Raw genomic sequence first — 18,112 nt, forward strand, 5'->3', positions numbered from 1 at the left:
GCAGTAGAAGCGATTATTATATTCATAAAGAACATGAAAAAAGGCATCGATTGGTATGTTCACTTTATTGTTAAGTCAGTTATATGAACTGTCAAAATTTTTTGAAAATTCGTCATTTTTAAGAGCTCAAAAAGGGCTTAAATTTGTGATAGAAGCGATTATTATATTCGTAAAGAACATAAAAAAGGCATCGAGTGGTATGTTCACTTTATTGGTGAGTCAGTTATATGAACTGTCATAATTTTACCTATTGTTGCTAATTGACTTAATGCAGGAACTCGGCTTTTAAACAAATGCAGCAAAAGGCTGCACAAAAAATGCAGCTATTGTTGCAGCAAAGGCTGCTAGATCTGTGCGGTTGCTTTCATCTTATTATGTTATCTCCGCCGGAGATATGGATTATGACCTTTCAAGGTCAGAGCAACTAATATCTCAAATACTTTTTCCTTTTTTTCAATCTGAATATTATTACAAAAGACCCTTCGCAGATATATGTATATATATCCCTAACTCGTGCTTGAATTCATGTTCTGTTCAAACGATGTGATTGTGAACACTATCTGTTTTTTATCTTTTCTGTGATGTATCGTTCACCAATTCCCAATGAAGTTGCAGTGTTGATAGTTTCTGTCTTACAAAAAAAAACAATAAAAAGGAAGGAGGTTGTTGCCAATTCCCAGTTAAGTTGCAGTGTTGATAGTTTCTGTCTTACAAAAAAAAAAAAACAATAAAAAGGAAGGAGGTTGTTGCCAATTCCCAGTTAAGTTGCAGTGTTGATAGTTTCTGTTTTACAAAAAAAAAACAATAAAAAGGAAGGAGGTTGTTGTCAATTCCCAGTTAAGTTGCAGTGTTGATAGTTTCTGTCTTACAAAAAAAACAATAAAAAGGAAGGAGGTTGTTGCCAATTCCCAGTTAAGTTGCAGTGTTGATAGTTTCTGTCTTACAAAAAAAAAGAATAAAAAGGAAGGAGGTTGTTGCCAATTCCCAGTTAAGTTGCAGTGTTGATAGTTTCTGTCTTACAAAAAAAAAACAATAAAAAGGAAGGAGGTTGTTGCCAATTCCCAGTTAAGTTGCAGTGTTGATAGTTTCTGTCTTACAAAAAAAAACAATAAAAAGGAAGGAGGTTGTTGCCAATTCCCAGTTAAGTTGCAGTGTTGATAGTTTCTGTCTTACAAAAAAAAAGAATAAAAAGGAAGGAGGTTGTTGCCAATTCCCAGTTAAGTTGCAGTGTTGATAGTTTCTGTCTTACAAAAAAAAAACAATAACAAGGAAGGAGGTTGTTGCCAATTCCCAGTTAAGTTGCAGTGTTGATAGTTTCTGTCTTACAAAAAAAAAACAATAAAAAGGAAGGAGGTTGTTGCCAATTCCCAGTTAAGTTGCAGTGTTGATAGTTTCTGTTTTACAAAAAAAAAACAATAAAAAGGAAGGAGGTTGTTGTCAATTCCCAGTTAAGTTGCAGTGTTGATAGTTTCTGTCTTACAAAAAAAACAATAAAAAGGAAGGAGGTTGTTGTCAATTCCCAGTTAAGTTGCAGTGTTGATAGTTTCTGTCTTACAAAAAAAAAGAATAAAAAGGAAGGAGGTTGTTGCCAATTCCCAGTTAAGTTGCAGTGTTGATAGTTTCTGTCTTACAAAAAAAAAAACAATAAAAAGGAAGGAGGTTGTTGCCAATTCCCAGTTAAGTTGCAGTGTTGATAGTTTCTGTCTTACAAAAAAAAAACAATAAAAAGGAAGGAGGTTGTTGCCAATTCCCAGTTAAGTTGCAGTGTTGATAGTTTCTGTCTTACAAAAAAAAAGAATAAAAAGGAAGGAGGTTGTTGCCAATTCCCAGTTAAGTTGCAGTGTTGATAGTTTCTGTCTTACAAAAAAAAAACAATAAAAAGGAAGGAGGTTGTTGCCAATTCCCAGTTAAGTTGCAGTGTTGATAGTTTCTGTCTTACAAAAAAAAAACAATAAAAAGGAAGGAGGTTGTTGCCAATTCCCAGTTAAGTTGCAGTGTTGATAGTTTCTGTCTTACAAAAAAAAAACAATAAAAAGGAAGGAGGTTGTTGCCAATTCCCAGTTAAGTTGCAGTGTTGATAGTTTCTGTCTTACAAAATAAAAGAATAAAAAGGAAGGAGGTTGTTGCCAATTCCCAGTTAAGTTGCAGTGTTGATAGTTTCTGTCTTACAAAAAAAAAAACAATAAAAAGGAAGGAGGTTGTTGCCAATTCCCAGTTAAGTTGCAGTGTTGATAGTTTCTGTCTTACAAAAAAAAAGAATAAAAAGGAAGGAGGTTGTTGCCAATTCCCAGTTAAGTTGCAGTGTTGATAGTTTCTGTCTTACAAAAAAAAAACAATAAAAAGGAAGGAGGTTGTTGCCAATTCCCAGTTAAGTTGCAGTGTTGATAGTTTCTGTCTTACAAAAAAAAAACAATAAAAAGGAAGGAGGTTGTTGCCAATTCCCAGTTAAGTTGCAGTGTTGATAGTTTCTGTCTTACAAAAAAAAACAATAAAAAGGAAGGAGGTTGTTGCCAATTCCCAGTTAAGTTGCAGTGTTGATAGTTTCTGTCTTACAAAAAAAAAGAATAAAAAGGAAGGAGGTTGTTGCCAATTCCCAGTTAAGTTGCAGTGTTGATAGTTTCTGTCTTACAAAAAAAAAACAATAAAAAGGAAGGAGGTTGTTGCCAATTCCCAGTTAAGTTGCAGTGTTGATAGTTTCTGTCTTACAAAAAAAAAACAATAAAAAGGAAGGAGGTTGTTGCCAATTCCCAGTTAAGTTGCAGTGTTGATAGTTTCTGTCTTACAAAAAAAAAAAAAAAAAGGAAGGAGGTTGTTGCCAATTCCCTGTTAAGTTGCAGTGTTGATAGTTTCTGTCTTACAAAAAAAAACAATAAAAAGGAAGGAGGTTGTTGCCAATTCCCAGTTAAGTTGCAGTGTTGATAGTTTCTGTCTTACAAAAAAAAAACAATAAAAAGCAAGGAGGTTGTTGAATGTGATTGAAAAAAGATTGATATTAGGGAGTGTAGAGCAGAGTTCGATATCTTACTCTAAAAGAATCATGTGACTTTCTTCCCACCGTAGTATTCATTGGATTTTCCTGTTATGAACAAGGAAATTCTGATTTCCTTGAAATTCTGAACAAGGAACAAGGAAACACATATACTATTGAGATCGAACTACTTACTAGTAAATTCGAATTTACTAGTGAACCAAATATACTAGTGAATTTGCCGCGTCGTGTTGTGTCGTGCCTCTGCGTAAACGATTTGCGTCAGGAATTATTTTCATTTAATCTGGCCTGAAGGCAAAGTTATAAGCCTTCTAAATTCTGATGCAAGATTTGAAATGATCTTGGCTGGCCGAAATATGGCCTTACATCAAAGTTATAAGCCTTCTAAATTCTGGTGTGAGATTTGAAACGATCTTGGACGGCCGATTTGTGTCAGGAATTATTTTCATTTAATCTGGCCTGAAGGCAAAGTTATAAGCCTTCTAAATTCTGATGCAAGATTTGAAATGATCTTGGCTGGCCGAAATATGGCCTTACAGCAAAGTTATAAGCCTTCTAAATTCTGGTGCGAGATTTGAAACGATCTTGGACGGCCGAAATTGGGGGCTATTAAGGGGCAAACGGTGTCAATGACGTTTAAGCAGGCAGTTTTATTGAGGCAGTGTTTTCATATCTCTTTGTTTCAGCTTTCTACATGGCTGATAATTTTCAAGTTACTGATTCTGAATTTTTTCTGAAAGTTGATAACATAGAGATTAAATAAGAAATAGTGACTAGAATCTGTAACATTTTCCTGTCAGAATTTGCCGTCATCCCAGGTGCATGCATAATTTTACAATGGAATTTTGTAGCGGAAGGAAGGGCTTATGAGGATACAGAAAGGGGTGTTTTTATTTAAAATACAAAAAAAGGATTTTTTTTGCATCGGATGGCAAATAAATCTAGAGGAAGGGGGCCAATGTCCTCCCCTTCCCCATGGAAACAATGAACCATGGAAACAAGAAACCAGGTTTCTTGCTTTTGCCTATAACGACTTCAGGGCAGGCCTTTGTTTAAATTGAAGCTATATGTTTGGGCTTTAAATATTTTGCTTCAGGATCTAAAGTCTTGATAAAGGTATTGTTAAGTCATTTGATAGATGACCAAAAAATGAATACGATGCTCTTGAAGCATTACACAAATTTGATGACATTTTTGGCCGACAAAACTTCAAGGGAAAACTGGACCTAAGCAAAGAGGGTTTCGCCCCAATCTTCTGTATCTGCCCTGTTCCATAGAAACCAGTAACCAGCAAAGAAGAGATTTAAAAGAATGTAGATTGTTGAAATATAGTCGTGATGGGATGATGAATCAAATTGAGGAGAATACGGTGTTTTAAAGGAATGGAATCGTGTAAATTCTCAGAATTCTTGAAAGGATTACACTGCATACTTTTTGCATTCTTTTTGGTTATTCATATGAGCTAATATTGAACTCCCTGAGACTGGATAAGTTTGTTTGCGGTAATTTGTATCCCGTGCCGCTATCAATATATATATATATATATATATATATATATATATATATATATATATAATATATATATATATATATATATATATATATATATATATATATATATATATATATATATATATATATATATATATATATATATATATATGTGTGTGTGTGTGTGTGTATATATCCTCTATCTCACCGGGATTTCCAAAATGTTTCCTTATTAGAAGAGGTGATACTTTGAACTCCCTCATCCTTTTCTTTTCATGTGAACAGGTATGCAACAGGGTTGCAACCTATGTGAACAGAGTTGAGAGTTGAAAAGAAAACGGCTTTAGAAAGGAAGCAGTCGAAATGATCTTCAAGGACATCGACAATGAATGTAACTTACCCGTTTTATACGTCATGTTCGTTTATAGCGTATATCAAAGTGCCATTTTGCTTTTTAGCAACGTCTTTATTTTATGCAAAACAAAACTGGTAAACTTTGTTGGCTCCGTAGTAGCCTTGAAAAACCAAAGGCAACACCAAAAAAAAATAAAAAATAAATAAAGATTGAAGGCTTCGCAGGGAAAATGTGCCTAGACCTATGTAACTGATGTTAAAGTCGCTTTTTGCAACTGTTTCATTGTGTACAGTAAACAAGTTAGGTAAGAAAAAATCCATTGAATATAGCATGGCTATTACACACGGTATAGCTGACTTGAAAAATTTGTATAGCTGACTCAATTATAAAGACTTGTGTAACTGATGTTAGAGTCACTCGTTCCTTACCAACTGTCTCATTGTTTACAGCAAACACGTTAGGCAAGAAGAAATTGATTAAATATGGCACAAAGAAAAAAAAGAGTTTGCCCAATGGTCAAAAACCAGATGATGTTGATTGGAAAGAATTCAAGAAAGCGCAAAAGAAGTTGAAAGAGAAGCGCAAGGAAGGCTCAGAGCCATCTAGATATCAGCTATCCGTTAAAGCAAAGGAAGTTTGGGAAGAGCTACGAAGAGATGACACACCTGAGGCTAAAAAAGCCGCACTGTGTTCAAATTTGTATTCTACGTTGAGAGGAAACTTTAATGAGGCATGTCATTTTGTTTTATTGCAATATTTCAACTATTTCTTTTTCTCGTCCTTATGCTTTTTTCTGTTGTGCTATGTTTTTGTTATTGTCCTTTTCTTTCTCACCATTGTGCTATATTTTCTCGTCATTGCGCTTTGTAATTTATGGTAGTGTTGATCTTATATTCCAGGCCACGATAAAGATATAGAATACATCCTACTCAATACAATAGCTGGAGCAAACATGAGCATGTTATGACACAAAAAAAGGCCCAAAATATGGATCAAAAATAAAAAATAAATAAATAACAACACAAAGATTAAGGCAGCAAGTGCTGCTTCAAGGTCAATAAATTAAATTGAGTCAATAAAAAAATATAAAATTAATTTAAGGCAAGAATAAATTTTCACAGTTAAAATAGTGGCTGTTTATACAAAATACATCAAAATATTACATATACAAATGGTTGGTACATTCAAAAACACTCACAGACAATTACCTGAAATAAACTGCATTAAACACTAAATATTTGTTAAGGTGACATCATTGAAATACCGAATAAAATAAGGGATAAATGGTTTGCAATATCTCTTGGTAGTAGAGGCTGGGTAAGTCATTAATTGTGGACAATTATTTTTTATTTCTCAGTCTTAGTGACTGGTCCTTCAGTAGGAGGTCTCTGAGGGTCAGGTAGTATACCACGACGAGCTGGGGAATTCAAACAATGTAGTCCAAATCGATATGTCAACTCATGTCTACGGCTATCAAGTGAATTCAAGTTAAGTTGTTTGAGTGTATCATTATATGTTGGGTAGTTGTGCCCAAGCATAATTTTTACAGCCCTTTTTTGTATCATCTCAATCCTATCTGATTGATCTTTCGTCAAACACGGATGCCAAGCTGGACAAACACACATACTCAAGAAAAGATCTAATATGCAGTACACAGATTTCAAAATCACAGTTGGCACACCAAATCTCTTCAGGTTGGAAAACGATTGTAAAATTTAGGTGCCTCTTTTAGTCAGATAGTCAACGTGCGAGTTCCATATTCAATCTTCGTCCAGAAGTACTCCAAGCATTTTTATAGTTTTGTCGGTGGTAGGGAAACAAGAGAAGAGTGGCTGTTGAACTTGAGGGAGGAAAACGTCATATAAGAGCTCTTAGTTTCACTGACCGTCAGTTTTACCCTTCCTATTTCAGCTTTTAGGTCATTAAAAATTCTCGTCAAGTCAGACTGTTTGGTAGTCGGAGGGCTTAGTCGTAGTGATAAGACAGTTTAAAATTATCAGCAAATTTAAAACGCTCATGAACTGTTGCTAAAATACGATTAAAAATAATTAGAAAAGAAAATGGGCCTAATTTAGTCCCTTGTGGTGAACCGCAAAAAATATCTAAAAATACAGATGGCTTATGATTAGGGAGTTGGACACACTGAGATCTATTAATAAGAAACTTGCAAGCATACGTGCAACAAATGGACGGGCACCAATAACCATAGCTTCATCCATTACTTCATTATGGTCAAAACTATCAAAAGTCTTTATTATATCAGCAAATAATGAATCAACATAAGCCCCATGTTTAAGGATGGTATCCAACAATGCAACCAAATAATGGACATTACCATGTCCGTGTCTAAATCCAAATTGTTGGGAATTTATGTTATCTTTTATTTCTTCAAATAAACAATCAAAAATCAAACTTTTAAACACTTTTGAAAGAGCCGGTGATTTTGAAATCGGCCTCGTATCAGTAATATCATTAGAGGCCTTACATTTGGGGATTGGGGTAACATACGCCTGTTTAAAAATACTAAGCAAAATACCATCAATAAAACGTTGGTTAAAAATTGCTGTTAAAAGAGTAAATAAAACATTAGCACACTCAATAATCAGTTTAATCGGCATCTCACTTAGGTAACTAGATTTACGAGGATCAAGCGCCTTCAACTTCTTAACAACTGAACTAATCTCTAGGACAGGAATAATTTAAACTGAGTCAGTAGGTGGTAATATTGTTAGTGGCGGATGAATTTTACAAACTGATGAAAACAATTCATTAATCTCATTAGGTAGCAGTGGTTTATCATCATTATCTCTAAATTTAACTTTGGTCATTTTTTTACCGATAATATTCAGAACTGTATGATAACTCCGAAGGGATATGCTACAAGATGACGATCTGACTGTGAGACCTTGATTGGCATTAAGTCATACAATCCATTTGTTATTTAGACTCTGAAATTAAATATCTAAGGGATTGTTTCCATCATTCTATCTTAAATTGTTCGGAATTTTACAAATAATCAAGTTCCCACAGACCCAGAGAAAATTGTTAGTGAAATTCCCAAAATGTTGTTCAAGAAATGATGAATTCAGAGTGAGAAATTCGAAAAATTCGGATAGTTAAAAATAAAAGGCTGGAGTGTACAAAAGTGCGGAGAGTTTAAAAGCCTATTTTTTCATTTAAGGTTCATGTTCCTTGTGCGAGCTTTTGGTTGCTTATTTTTCCACACTCCTACATTTTTAATATAATAAAGTAAGGCGACAATTTTTGCTATTACTAAACAGCTGAGATTTAGCTGTACTCATTTACTGTATTACATTAAAAAATTTTCCTTACCATTTTTTTTTTTTCATTTGAAACATACTGAATGGATTCAAAATATATCAATCCGATATATTTTGTAAATATATCAATAAGATATATTTTGCATATATATATATATCAAAATATATATTTTGCTTATGATTTTTGAACCACAACTGCTACATGAACATTTTATTTTGTACACAATTGTATTTCTTAATCTTTTGAAATCTTCCTCAAGTCCAGTTAAACGTAGTTCATTCCTCAATTTTATCAGATGCTGAATATCTTGAGTAATCCAAGGTTTTTCATTAGATTTCACGTTTTTTTTTTGTGGGAATATTTCAGGGTATTTTTCAAACAGTTCCCTACAAAATAAAACGTGCCATTTTATCATCTTCAAGCAATGAGATTTCTTATAGAGATTTACTAGCTCAGGTGTGTAGGGTTTGTTCATCACCTTTTTTTTTTTTTTTTTCTTTTTTTTCTTTTTTTTTTTTTTTATTCGGGATAAAATGATTAGGGGTCCAAGCAACACACAGGTGGTCACTCATACCTAAGGGGGGGGGGGGGGTAATGTAACTCGGCTATTTAATATTACGGACAGGAGCTAAAGATGAGATCTAACAATCGGTTACCTCTTGTTGGTACATTAACAATCTGCGTAAGTGACAGTGAATTGCTTATCCATTTGGGATCAAAGTCAACAAATTCGCCTGATTCAAGTACCAGCGCTAGGACAAGGATCGTACATCATCAGTGAAATTCACTTAGTGTTTCACAAGGTCTTTACGATAAGGGCCACGGGGCGGATAGTAAACAACACATATACCACATCCTTAAGTTGCCACTTAGGCCTGCACCGCAACCATAATACTTTTATTTAAAAAAATTTATTTTAAAAAAATTTTTTATTTTAAATTTTTATTTTAAAAAAAAACCATTTTTATTTAATATATTGCTGAAATTGAGAACCCTATTTGTTATAGATGATCGAGAAATCATACCAACACCATCATTATGCGTTACTGTAATGTCATCGGGTGTCATTCTTGGTTTGAAAGGTTTTAAGCCGAACTGGCGAGACATGACAATAAACAACAAAGAGAGATAAAACTCCACAAAAAAAATCAAACGAGACTGTGGCCAGTAGAGAGGAAAGACTAAAATAATGCGGATATTTCGCCTGTATCTAAACTAGGCATCTAGGCTGAGGACGTCTAGTTTGGATACAGGCGAAATATCCGTGTTATTTTAGTCTTTCCTCTCTACTGGCCGCAGTCTCGTTTGAGGTTTTTTTTTGTGGTTTTATCTCTCTTTGTTGTTTATTCTTGGTTTGAAATAGGTATCATATCCATCAAATGCAACATACTCTTCAGTCGTGGACCACGATTCACAGATACAATCAATATCATTAAGTTCATTTTTCAAGCATAGTTTGGCCTCTTCTATTTTGTTCATAAGTGACCGGACATTTGGCACTAGTATTTTCGGAAATGAATAGAGATGAATTAAGGGCTTTACACTGTGGTCTCGAATTTTCTTGCCATCGCAGTGAATTGACTCCGAGTTGGGAAAATGAGACCATTTATTACATTTAATACACAGTGCGCCACCTGTTTTGCTGGCTATTCTTTTTGAGCAGATGCCGCAGTGATGTTAAATCTAAATCCCAAGGGATTTATAATAACTAGCACAAATATCAATAGCAAGAAAATAAAATAATCCGATCATAAATGTCTTTACGGAAATCACACAGGTCAAAACCTTACTTTATTGAAAGGTAAATATCCAAAAGTAAGGTGTTTGTGTGTCCTTATTTGGTGTTTTAAGATGCTACGGTGCTGTTTAAAAATAAGGTGTTTTGTGGCTTATTTGTGTGTCCGTAGAAAACAGGTGGTGTACAGAGTATTAAATTAATAAATGGTGTCATTTTAGCTGTGGAAAAACAAACTCATTAGCTATGTCAAAAAACTCAAAGTACTCTAATGACTTGAAGAAGAAAATTGTGTGCGTAATTTGTGCGCAAAAAGATTCTCCAAAAAATCTGTATCCTGACTAAATTGAAGTCGAAAAATAACAGTCCAAAACCGCCAAATAATTAGAAGAAGCTACATGTATGCAGAGGACACTACCCCGGAGATTCATTGAAAAATAACATTCGTGTTTATTAGAAAATCTATCAGACACACAAATAAGCCTATCTCAATACAAAAATTTGTACAGTGTCAAAAACATTCGCAGTGTCTTTTAAGGCACTTATCATCTTAAGTCTTGATTGACAGTTCGTTATGTAAACACCTTATTTTTGGATATTTACCCTTCAATAGATTTTCCGATAGAAGTCTAATAAACCAGAATGTTATTTTCAATGAATCTCCGGGATAGTGTCCTCTGTATACATGTAGCTCTTCTCTTACAGAACAATTGAATCGAATGTTTTGCTTTAAAGCAAGAATACACAGGTTAAATGAGATCTTTTAGAAAATTTGAAGATCTTAGAAAAAATAGGGCTCTTAAATATGATGAATATGTGAAGCAATTTTTGTCAAGATCGTAGCCCTTTAGGGGTGTTTTTTTTTCATTTTTTCACGTATTTAATCCTCAATGAAAAAAGGAGTCATTGAAAAAAAAAGGAGGAGGGAGTTTGAAATAAAATACCCTGTAAAAACAGTGTGTTTTTAGAGGATAGAAGAATATTTTTAGGGGCTCTTTGAAGTAACGAAGCAGATGGCACTGCAAGAAAAGTGCCATTTTATGCCATTTTGTACTACAGAACATCGATTTTGACTTAAAAAAGACTGAATTCCAGAAAATGTAAATTCTGAGGTGGCTGTTTGAATTATCGTGATCCAAAATCCAGGGAAAATCGAGGGGAATCACATTTTAGCATGGGTAGCAATACAGTTCTCTCCTGTTTCCAAGGGGTGATCTTATCAAACCAGCAGTCATTCATAAGTATCACGGGGAGGGGGGCTCATATTTCGCAAAAGAGATCGCGCCTCATTAAAGAACAATTTTCTGTCATAAAACAATAATTTTGGTCAAACATGACAAACAGAACTAAAATGCCAGTGAAAGACAATTTTGAGATACCCACATCATCTAAACCTGTTTAAAGCCTATATAAAATCTCTCCCTTCCTCGCAGAATCTTAAGTTTTGCAGTTTCCTTATGATTTGTCTTCCTAAGTAGGCTACAGACAATACTCATCTACACTTACTTCAGTCTTCTAAGCGTCTTAAAATAAGCATCTTTAGCGTATACCTGAAAACGTCTTATTTAAATGCAGGAAATCCATATTATTTGAAAACACAGGAAAATTCCATGGACTTTTTTGTTCTTTTTTGTTTGATTTTGAATAATTTTTTTTTAAATTTAAATTAAGGGGAAAACGACAAGGCAGTACTACGACCACCGACCACAATACGACCACCCTGAAGAATTAAATAGATAAACACGTATCGTCAACCGCTCTTCTCATGAAAAAAAACAAAATCCATCTCTTTATAAAATCCCTCCCTTCCTCTCGGAATCTTTTTGCTGTTTCCTTATCATTTGTCTTCCTAAGTAGGCTTCAGACAATACTCATCTACACGTACTTCAGTCTTCTAAGCGTCTTAAGATAAGCATCTTTAGCGTATACCTAAAAATGTCTCATTTAAATGCAGGAAATCCATATTATTTGAAAACATAGGGAAATTCCATGGACTTTCTTGTTCTTTTTTATTTCGTTCTGGAGACTTTTTTTAAATTTAAGATAAAGAGGAAACGACAAGGCAACGCTAGGACCATCGACCACAACACGACCATCCAGGAGAATTAAATAGATAAACACGTATCCTCAGCTGTTCTTCTCATGAAAAAGCACAAAATCCATCCCTCTATAAAATCTCTCCCTTCCTCTCGGAATCTTTTTGCTGTTTCCTTATCATTTGTCTTCCTAAGTAGGCTTCAGACAATACTCATCTACACGTACTTCAGTCTTCTAAGCGTCTTAAGATAAGCATCTTTAGCGTATACCTAAAAATGTCTCATTTAAATGCAGGAAATCCATATTATTTGAAAACATAGGGAAATTCCATGGACTTTCTTGTTCTTTTTTATTTCGTTCTGGAGACTTTTTTTAAATTTAAGATAAAGAGGAAACGACAAGGCAACGCTAGGACCATCGACCACAACACGACCATCCAGGAGAATTAAATAGATAAACACGTATCCTCAGCTGTTCTTCTCATGAAAAAGCACAAAATCCATCCCTCTATAAAATCTCTCCCTTCCTCTCGGAATCCTAAGTTTTGTAGTTTCCTTGTCATCCTAATTAGGCTTCATACAATGCTCATCTACACTTACTTTAGTCTTCTAAGTGTCTTAAAATAAGCATCTTTAGCGTATACCTGAAAGTGCCTTATTTTTCTGCTGCAAAAAACTTTTATAATGGTCTATGTTTCCACTGTACAAAAATTATTTAATATCTGTGTTTTTAGTAAAGAGCTTATTTTTCAAAATCCTACAAATGTACTGAAATATCTTGTGTTACTTTGTTTAAGTTAGTGTTGTAGATGTAGAGTTAGTGTTGTAGATGTAGAGTTAGTGTTGTAGATATTTGCTACGGAGGGTTTGAAGCAGTCACTCTGGGTGTTTTTAGTTTCAACTTCACTCTTTACTTCCATATGAAAAACTAAAAACTAATTAGTTTTAGAAGCATATATCAACACAAATTTGTTCTTATGTATTATTTACGAATTATATTACACTACTTTTTTTTCCAGATTCCTGGAAAATATAAAAACGAGGAATGTTGCTTCCAAGCTTCATCTTCTCTAAATTCGAAAAAATTGTGACTTAATCTTTTTTCTAATTAGTTTGTTGTAAATATTACGTATGTGCGTGTTGAATATAGCTCAACTCAAAAAATTACATACATGATGAATTACTGGCGCTGTATCTATTGGGACTCGTCTGAAATCTTTATGAAGGTCCACCTCACTTTAATGCTACTTGGGAGTCGAGTATCTCTCTTAATTTTTCCGTGGAAGGCAAAGAAAGGCTTGGAAAAAACTTGTTTATTACCATAAAATGGTCTTTTTAATATGAAAAAGTTCCATAATTTTTTGTTTAAATTTAGGTCTTTAAGCGGGGTCATAAGTCTTGACCCCCTCCCCCCTTCCTATCCCTCTCAAGGGACTCTATGTTGAATGGTCATAGCTTCTTAATGCTTCACAAAATCTTAATGCTTCATAAATCCTTAAATACTTCTTCTTAAATATTTGAAGCTGACTGAATTGAAAAGGGTATGCCAAAGCCTCTTCCAGAAAATGAAATATAGTAAAAAATAAAATATGTATAGTATATAGTAATATACAATAGTGCGCCGGTTATCGGAGGTAATGTGGACCGACACAGATAAAAAAAAAAAATAAAAAATTGGATACCCCGGCTGTATAAAAGAATAAGCAGGAAGGATGTGGTAAAATGACTAAGAATCGATTAAGACCGTTCGATAAGCGTCTATATTTGCATTACAATTGAAAAATGAAGAACTGTAGCAATATAAATTGATCACCAGTGATAGGGATCTCGCTCTGCGCAGTGTCTTAGACCAAGGAAGAGAGTTTTATTTTTATGTAAGGTACCCTCACCACCATAGTCTATTGCATTTCTATTTAAATGCAGTACTGTATGTTTTTATTAATTAATAATTAGCAAAGTATTAGAATAATTAGCATTTTACTTTATAATGACATGTAATTATACAAGTAGAATATATTGGTTAAACCGGAACTCGATTAGCCGGGGCTCGGATAACTGTGGCTCGTATTGTTTAGAAAATTAAGTAATATATAAAATTTAATAGAAAATCTTTATTTATTAGAAACTGTATTAATGAATAATTTTTTTAAAGAAATATAATTTATAGAATTTTTTTCAAAAATTAACTTTTTTAAATGAAGTAATATAGTAATAAAATCAAAATAGAATATGTAGCACACCCATTGTAGGGACACTATTTTTCAATTAAAAAAATATTTTCATCTGCTTTTTGTTTTTCAGCTTATTTTTGCTCATGATACAGTACGTGTCGTTGAGTGCATAGTTGCCAGTGCCCCACTACCAATAAAGCAGGCAGTTTTCGACGAGCTGAAGAATAATCTTATGCTTATAGTGAAGTCTAAATATGCCCACTTCTACATTCTGAAAGTTCTTCGTTATGGAACCAAAGAGCAAAGACAGAACGTGATTCAAATGTTTAGAGGACATGTTGTTAGCCTGCTACGTCACAAGGTAGGTGTCGATTGCAATTATCAGGGGCTCTTAAATTTTTAGCACAGTCCCACTACCACTACTACTAACAACTCACTGGAGCATCAAGCTGTCTGAGGCCAACACAGCCACGCACGCTCCTTCATCATCTCAATCTATTCAAAGTCTTCCTCTTTAAACCCTCCCAAAGCCCCAAACACAGTGTGCTATTGAATATAGTCCCCTGCTACTTCCCATTTCAAAGTAAACATCTGCTAAAAAACCATTGCAACTATTAATTTTATGTGTCCATCCTTTCTCTTAACACCTTGTGAGCTACTTAGGAGACCAGAATTTTCTAACGTCCTTGTAGTTTGGAATGTGGTGGTAATTGAAAAAATGAAGCAAGATGAGGCTTATGAAAAACAAGAGATTAAAATAAAGGAACAAATTGGGTGTGTTTTTGTTTAAGAGCTCATTTATTATAGCTTCTATATTCTTTTCAGAAAATCTAACCCAAAAAAGCTCATGCTCCTCAATTCACTAGGGGGAGGAGAGTGAGTTGGTACATCCTTGAAGACGTACAGGATGCCTGTTCCATGCCTATTCAACTCTTGGTTTTCGTGGGCAGGCTTATATTCTTGAGCCATCTCATTGCTATTTATGTCAACTTAACAAAACCTTGATCAAGCTATCCGATCTAAAAGATGTTTTTGTTTAGATAACTGAGAAAAATTGTGTTTAAAGCTATTAGCCGTGCGGATATTCTGACAAGGAGGTGATTTAAAATAGGAAGTGGCAGTGCTTTTGTTTTGCGTCAAAAGAAGTCTAATTTTCTCACTCTTTAAAAGATTAAATTAAAGAAACAATTCTTGTTTTAGATGAAAGTAAAGAGTTACATTAAGACTCAAGTTAACAGAAATTATCGTGTGCGTGAGTGAGGCTGCCACTTCCCCCAACCCCCTCTTTACTTAAAGTTTGATTAATGCTTAATTGGAAGCATTTTAGACTGAAAAAAATATACCAGTTGGCGATGGCAATTGATTTATTTACCAGCTGCTTTGTAAAATATATGAATTAAAATTGTTGCAGTTTAATACAAGTGCGGAAAAAAAATAAGAAAAATAAATAAAGAAAAATAAGAAAAATAAATAAAAAAGATATCATTTTATAATATCTTATTATAAAAATAAGAAAAAAAACTTTTTTCGCATGCAGACCATTGGTCTGCGGTGACGCAGGTACTGGTCCCCTGAGTCTCTGCCTTCGGCTGGTGGTGCAATGCGGGGTTCGGGGGCAAATTATCCGATGCTTCCCGTGTTTTTTACCCAGATTTCCCCAGTACTCATTGAGTGCTGAGTCCAATCCTGCTGAGTTTACTGCGTCACATTGTTAACCCCCTTTCCAAACCAAATGATCAGCACTCGAATCCCGGTGCTTACGGACATAGGATTTCAAGAATACCGAGCCAACCACTCGGCTAATGTGGTTATTTGTGTTGCAGTGCTCATGATTTTTTTTTTTTTTTAGCTTGATAGGCCTTGATGAAGAAGTTGTTTAATGTCGTCTTTGTAAAAACTTTTCAGGTGAATAATTAGAGTTATTTATGTTGACTTGGATAAGCCTGTTTTTCTTCTACAGATATTGCAACAAGAGTCGCCTAATTATTGAAAACTGAAAGTATATATGTAGGACTACACTATTTAAAGATGCTGGCTTTATTGGCAGGGAATAATTTTATCAGGAACTAAATGTAGAAACTAGGTTTTGGACGTAAATTGAGTTACAATCTTGTTTAATTTAGCCGAAGAGCTGAATTAATAATAAACTAATAAATAATGAAAATAAATAATGAATAATAAAAATAATAAAATATATAAAATAATAAATAAATTAATTAATAAATAACTAATGAAAAAACTCAAATTAAACGTATTTCTGTAAAGTGAGTGGAAGGTTCTGGAAGGCCTGGGAGCGGTATTCCTACTTTGCCATTACCTAGAATAGAGGGGAAACCGTATGAAATGTGTTAGTTGAATGTTGAATTTTTAAGTGGTTTTAACTGTGTTAGCCTTTGCAAGCGGAGTCTCAACGGCAAGATAAGGCTCGTGCTTTATGAAATAACCAGTCTAACTTAGCTTAGTCTAAAACGCTTTTGATTTTTTTTTTTTTTTTTTTTTTTTTTTTTTTTTCTAGGAAGCTTTTCGAGACCCAATCGATCGGTCGGTACGTTGATCTATTAGTAATTCAGCAACAAATAAACTTCCTGAATTTTCTGTAATTCTTTGGCCAGATGCTTTGTGAGACCCAATCGATCTATCAGTACGTTGATATGTCAGTAATTCTCCAGCCAGAAGCTTTGTGAGACCTACTCGATCTGTCAGTGCGTTGGTATGCGAGTAATTCAGCAAGAAACTTGCTGAATATCCTGCAATTCTTCAGGCAGAAGTTTTTGGAGACCCACTCGATCTGCCAGTAATTCAGCAACAAAGCTGCTGAATCTTCTGCAACTCTTTGGCCAGATGGTTTTTGAGACCAATCGATCTGTCAGTAATTCAGCAACAAAGCTGCTGAATCTTCTGCAACTCTTCGGCCAGATGGTTTTTGAGACCCACTCGATCTGCCAGTAATTCAGCAACAAAGCTGCTGAATCTTCTGCAACTCTTCGGCCAGATGGTTTTTGAGACCCACTCGATCTGTCAGTAATTCAGCAACAAAGCTGCTGAATCTTCTGCAACTCTTCGGCCAGATGGTTTTTGAGACCCACTCGATCTGTCAGTAATTCAGCAACAAAGCTGCTGAATCTTCTGCAACTCTTCGGCCAGATGGTTTTTGAGACCCACTCGATCTGTCAGTACGTTGATATGTCAGTAATGCAGCAGTAAAGCTGCTAAATCTCCAGCCAGAAGCTTTGTGAGACCTACTCGATCTGTCAGTACGTTGGTATGCGAGTAATTCAGCAAGAAACTTGCTGAATATCCTGCAATTCTTCAGGCAGAAGTTTTTGGAGACCCACTTGATCTGCCAGTAATTCAGCAACAAAGCTGCTGAATCTTCTGCAACTCTTCGGCCAGATCGTTTTTGAGACCCACTCGATCTGTCAGTAATTCAGCAACAAAGCTGCTGAATCTTCTGTAACTCTTCGGCCAGATGGTTTTTGAGACCCACTCGATCTGTCAGTAATTCAGCAACAAAGCTGCTGAATCTTCTGCAACTCTTCGGCCAGATGGTTTTTGAGACCCACTCGATCTGTCAGTAATTCAGTAACAAAGCTGCTGAATCTTCTGCAACTCTTCGGCCAGATGGTTTTTGAGACCCACTCGATCTGTCAGTACGTTGATCTGCCAGTAATTCAGCAACAAAATTGCTGAATCTTTTGCAATTCAAAGATAGTGACACTGGTAGTAAAAGATAGTGGTACAGTGACACAGGTAATAAAATACTGGAAAATGATAAATATCTTGAGATTTAGGGGGCACGGTCAAAAAGCCTCGGCCGACCCTATATACTTGCCTAGTTTTATTTCTAAAAGCTTAAACACTAAAAGAAAAGAAAACTGCCCATAAAATAAAGCAGTAAAAAAAATTTTTAATGTGATATTATTTTGTCGTATATGAGACATATGCTTTTAAAGTATAAAAGCATATGTTAATCGATCAATAGCCAATGATGGCCGATTATTACAGGAAATTCATCATCGCCCGACAGAAATTTCATCATTGCCCGAAAATTTT

General features: G+C 34.6%; 1 protein-coding gene across 1 annotated transcript in view; it reads left to right on the forward strand.

Annotated features, from left to right (window-relative positions):
• LOC136035599 (pumilio homolog 3-like) overlaps positions 1 to 18,112 on the forward strand; it is a gene marked incomplete in the record, with an annotated part of 52,801 nt that overhangs the window by 10,432 nt on the left and 24,257 nt on the right. The window contains 2 exon segments of the mRNA XM_065717478.1: positions 5,285 to 5,565; positions 14,190 to 14,420. Coding sequence (XP_065573550.1) covers positions 5,285 to 5,565; positions 14,190 to 14,420 — 512 coding nt within the window.

Source organism: Artemia franciscana, chromosome 14, assembly GCF_032884065.1.
Source record: "Artemia franciscana chromosome 14, ASM3288406v1, whole genome shotgun sequence".
Lineage (NCBI taxonomy): Eukaryota > Metazoa > Arthropoda > Branchiopoda > Anostraca > Artemiidae > Artemia > Artemia franciscana.